At 50.3% G+C, this 5000-nt stretch overlaps 1 protein-coding gene across 4 annotated transcripts in view; it reads left to right on the top strand.

Annotated features, from left to right (window-relative positions):
- dnm1l (dynamin 1-like) overlaps window positions 1-5000 on the top strand; it is a 27027-nt gene that overhangs the window by 9931 nt on the left and 12096 nt on the right. For all 4 annotated transcript variants that reach the window (XM_042110611.1, XM_042110609.1, XM_042110610.1 and 1 more), the window contains 3 exons: window positions 3896-3985; window positions 4100-4192; window positions 4316-4369. In XM_042110611.1, coding sequence (XP_041966545.1) covers window positions 3896-3985; window positions 4100-4192; window positions 4316-4369 — 237 coding nt within the window. The remainder of the gene's footprint in view (window positions 1-3895; window positions 3986-4099; window positions 4193-4315; window positions 4370-5000) is intronic.

Raw genomic sequence — 5000 nt, 5'->3', positions numbered from 1 at the left:
GGATGACCAGCAGTTCAGTCTTTGAGAGGTTCAGCTGGAGGTGGTGTGCCTTCATCCATGTAGCTATGTCTGAAAGGCAATCCGAGATCCGTGCTGAAACCAGGGGGTCGTCAGGTGGAAAGGACAGATAGAGCTGTGTGTCGTCTGCATAGCAGTGGTATGAGAAGCCGTGCGAACGGATAATCTGTCCCAAGGAGGTGGTGTAGATAGCAAAGAGGAGGGGGCCCAGCACTGAGCCCTGGGGGACCCCTGTGGTGAGATGGTGAGGTGCGGATAGCTGACCAAGCCATGATACGTTAAACGAGCGTCCTGTGAGGTAGGATTCAAACCAGGAGAGAGCAGAACCGGAGATTCCCATGTCAGCGAGTATAGAGAGAAGGATACGGTGATTAACCGTGTCAAAGGCAGCCGATAAGTCAAGCAGAATGAGTACTGATGACCGAGCGGTCGCCCTGGCTTCTTTTAAGGCTTCTGTTACAGACAGCAGAGCCGTTTCAGTAGAGTGGCCGCTTTTGAACCCAGACTGATTTGGATCCAGAAGGTTGTTCTGTGAAAGGAAGTCAGAGACCTGTTTGGAGACTGCTCGTTCAATGCCTTTGGATAGGAAAGGCAGTAGTGAGACAGGGCGGTAGTTCTCGACTTGAGCAGGGTTGAGAGAAGCTTTCTTAAGTAACGGTGTTACCCGGGCCATTTTGAACGCTGTTGGAAATGTGCCGGAGGTTAGCGAGGCATTGATCACATGTGTGATAGCTGGAGCGATGGTCGGGCTGATGGACTGAAGTAGGCTCGTAGGTATAGGGTCCAGCGAGCATGTGGTAGGACGGCTGCATGTCAGGAGTCTGGACACTTCACTCTCGGAGAGAGGCATGAATGCTGAAAAAGATGTTCCAGCAGTCCCTAGAGGTTGTAGGAGTGCGGTATCTGAGTCAGATGCGTTGAGTGGGCATGTAGAGAATTGACTGCTGATTGCCGCCACTTTGTTTGTAAAAAATGAGGCGAGGGTATCTGCAGTAAGGCTGGATGGAGGAGGAGGTAGCTGAGGGTTGAGTAGCGATTTGAAGGTTGAGAAAAGTTTTCGAGTGTCTGTAGCGCTGTTGATTTTGTCATTGTAGAAAGCAGTCTTAGCAGCAGTGATGCTGGCTGAGAAGGAGGTCAGGAGTGTCTGGTAGTTTTTGAGGTCGTCAGCTAGTTTGGATTTGTGCCATTTCCTCTCCGCGGCTCTGAGTTTGGTGCGCTGCGATCGGAGGGTATCATTTAGCCATGGATGAGAATGTTTAGATCGAGCTGGCCTTGTGGTAAGAGGGCACAGCTCGTCTAGACACGAGGTCAGTGTGGAGCAGAGCGAGTCAGTGGCTTCATTAACCTCCAGAGAGGAGAAGGTGTTGAGTGGAGGTAGACCGGAGGCAACCACAGAGGAGAAGTGCGTTGGAGACAGGTTCCGGATGTTGCGGCGGAACGTGACCATCGGCTGAGGAGCTGGAGGCTGTTCTGACAGGCTGACGTTGAACTGGATGAAGAAGTGGTCAGAAAGATGGAGAGGCGTCACCATGAGGGTGTCTGTGCTGCAGTTCCGAGTGAAGATCAAGTCAAGCTCTTTGCCAGCTTTGTGAGTCGGTGGGCTTTGAACCAGTTCGAGGTCAAAGGAGTGGACCAGGGCCAAAAAGTCCGCTGAGCCTGGGGCATCTAAGTGGATGTTCATATCACCGAGAACAAGAAGCGGACAGTCATGCTCAGGGATGGAGGATAGCAGAGTGTCAAGTTCGTCAATGAAGTCGCGTAGTTGGCCTGGAGGGCGGTAGATGACCAGCACGTAGAGTTTTGCTGGGGCGATCACTGTGATGGCGTGGAATTCGAATGAGACATATTTGTTTGAAGGCAGTAGCGGGGTGAATTTCCATTTGTTGGAGATCAGCAGGCCCGTCCCGCCCCCTCGTCCAGATAGGCGAGGGGTGTGGGATAGTGTAAGGTTAGTGGAGAGTGCAGCCGGGGTGGCAGTGTTCTCTGGTTTGATCCAAGTCTCAGTGAGAGCAAGGAGTTCCAGTGAGAGGTGGTTGGCATAGCCAGCTATGAAGTCGGTTTTGTTGACTGCGGATTGACAGTTCCACAAGCCCATGGAGAAGGAGGTTTCGGTAGGTGAGGACCGTTTGAGTTCCTGGAGGTAAAGGCGATTTCTGCCCCTTTTGGCATGATGCCGTTTTCTGCGATGGCCGGTGATAACAGATATGGTGGAACGGCACATGTTTGCCTTTGTCGGTGCCTGTGCTCGGTGAACTTGCACAGGTAAACTTGCTTGTCTTGACCGTGTCCGTCTTAACCGTGGCTGGCTAAACCGAGGGCTGCCGCTTATGCTGCCGCTTCAGCAGACGCCACTATTTTTATTCTGCTAGGAATTGCATGCAGCTGTCCTCCTGTCTCGCTAATGATGCATCAGCGTAGACCGCCCTCTGACGTTCGCACAGCTTAGATTGTTCAAAAGGGTGTTAATTACTGTCAACTGAAAGTCCGCTCGCTCACACCGACCGAAACTCACAGTTTCAAGTAGCCTCCTCCCTCAGCTGTTCCCAAACGCCCAGAGTCCAATTCTAACAATTGGAGAGGATTTGGCCAGTAGTAGCCTATGTGTTCTTGCTTTCTCTCTCCCAACTCACTGCAGTTGTTGTCTGATTACCTGAGAGGTGCTCCGATATTATAAGGAGCTAGTCACGTCTGATCCCGCCCTCTGACGTTCGCACAGCTTAGATTGTTCAAAAGGGTGTTAATTACTGTCAACTGAAAGTCCGCTCGCTCACACCGACCGAAACTCACAGTTTCAAGTAGCCTCCTCCCTCAGCTGTTCCCAAACGCCCAGAGTCCAATTCTAACAATTGGAGAGGATTTGGCCAGTAGTAGCCTATGTGTTCTTGCTTTCTCTCTCCCAACTCACTGCAGTTGTTGTCTGATTACCTGAGAGGTGCTCCGATATTATAAGGAGCTAGTCACGTCTGATCCCGCCCTCTGACGTTCGCACAGCTTAGATTGTTCAAAAGGGTGTTAATTACTGTCAACTGAAAGTCCGCTCGCTCACACCGACCGAAACTCACAGTTTCAAGTAGCCTCCTCCCTCAGCTGTTCCCAAACGCCCAGAGTCCAATTCTAACAATTGGAGAGGATTTGGCCAGTAGTAGCCTATGTGTTCTTGCTCATGGAGACTCAGTGGTTGGAGTCCAGGGTTGAGCACTGTAGGGTTGATCCAGGGTTGAGCACGGTAGGGCTGTTCCAGGGTTGAGCACGGTAGGGTTGATCCAGGGTTGAGCACGGTAGGGCTGATCCAGGGTTGAGCACGGTAGGGTTGATCCAGGGTTGAGCACGGTAGGGCTGATCCAGGGTTGAGCACGGTAGGGTTGATCCAGGGTTGAGCACGGTAGGGCTGATCCAGGGTTGAGCACGGTAGGGCTGATCCAGGGTTGAGCACGGTAGGGCTGAGCACTGTAGGGTTGAGCACGGTAGGGTTGATCCAGGGTTGAGCACGATAGGGCTGATCAGGGTTGAGCACTGTAGGGTTAAGTGTAGGAAGTGACATCTAAGAGTTCAATTCTTAGCTGTTCTGGTTTTATTTCAGACCACATGCAATTTAGTTCTTGAAGGGATAAAGGAAGGAATTTAGTTCTTGAAAGGATAAAGGACTTTAGTTTGATTCTCTGGTTTGATTCTCTGTATTTCTAATTGCCTTTTTGGTGCTTATTTCCATGGTATCAATTTCAATTTCACTTACAGGTGGCTTTCATCTGGCTATTGATATTCCATTGCTCTATCTTGGTGCATTGCTACTTACGTCAACAAAAGCGGTCAATCATGCTGCCCAGATTGGTGTACATTCAAACCCCACTGATGCACTTTCACGTTTACTTCTCAACAGGAGTTGCTGAGGTTTCCAAAGCTTCATGATGCCATTGTGGAAGTTGTGACTTCCCTCCTCAGGAAAAGGTTACCAGTCACCAATGAGATGGTAAGTTCCCATTTGTAATCTTCTCATATTCTCATATAGCCTTTACATTACTGACATCTCTTCATTAGGAATGGCCTCCATGCATATTCACTTGGGAAATGTGTGTCTTTAAAGGTTCACAACTTGGTAGCAATTGAGCTGGCTTACATCAACACCAAGCACCCAGACTTTGCTGATGCATGTGGCCTGATGAATAACAACATTGAGGTGAGTGTCTCTCTCTCTCTCTCTCTCGTTCGGAACAGACTCGGACACTTCTGCTGATTTGCTGTAATGTGAGTTGAATGGAGACGGACAGTGTGACACGTGTTTGAAATGGTCTGTGTGCAGGAGCAGAGGCGTAACCGGATGCGGGAGCTGCCCACCGCCGTGCCACGGGACAAGGTACTGCTATTGGTCAGAGCTCCCTCTGCTCTCTCTAGTGGTGTTGTACTGCTATTGGTCAGAGCTCCTCTGCTCTCTGGTGTGGTGTACTGCTATTGGTCAGAGCTCCTCTGCTCTGTCTAGTGGTGTACTGCTATTGGTCAGAGCTCCTCTGCTCTCTCTAGTGGTGTACTGCTATTGGTCAGAGCTCCCTCTGCTCTCTCTAGTGGTGTTGTACTGCTATTGGTCAGAGCCCCTCTGCTCTCTCTGGTGGTGTACTGCTATTGGTCAGAGCTCCTCTACTCTCTCTAGTGGTGTACTGCTATTGGTCAGAGCCCCTCTGCTCTCTGGTGTGGTGTACTGCTATTGGTCAGAGCTCCTCTGCTCTCTGGTGTGGTGTACTGCTATTGGTCAGAGCTCCCTCTGCTCTCTCTAGTGGTGTACTGCTATTGGTCAGAGCTCCCTCTGCTCTCTCTAGTGGTGTACTGCTATTGGTCAGAGCTCCTCTGCTCTCTCTGTCTCATTCCCATTCAGTTTCACTTCTACTTCCACTTTGATTGTGCAGTAGGTGACTCTCTCTCTCAGATATGTACTTGGTTTCACATTCACAATGAGACATACCCATTGAAGTCTCTCCTTTATTGATTCATAT

This window comes from Alosa sapidissima, chromosome 11 (assembly GCF_018492685.1).
Source record: "Alosa sapidissima isolate fAloSap1 chromosome 11, fAloSap1.pri, whole genome shotgun sequence".
In the NCBI taxonomy this organism is placed as follows: Eukaryota; Metazoa; Chordata; class Actinopteri; order Clupeiformes; family Clupeidae; genus Alosa; species Alosa sapidissima.
Note: the sequence above shows the minus strand (reverse complement) of the source record. Positions and strands in the feature narration are given on the sequence as shown.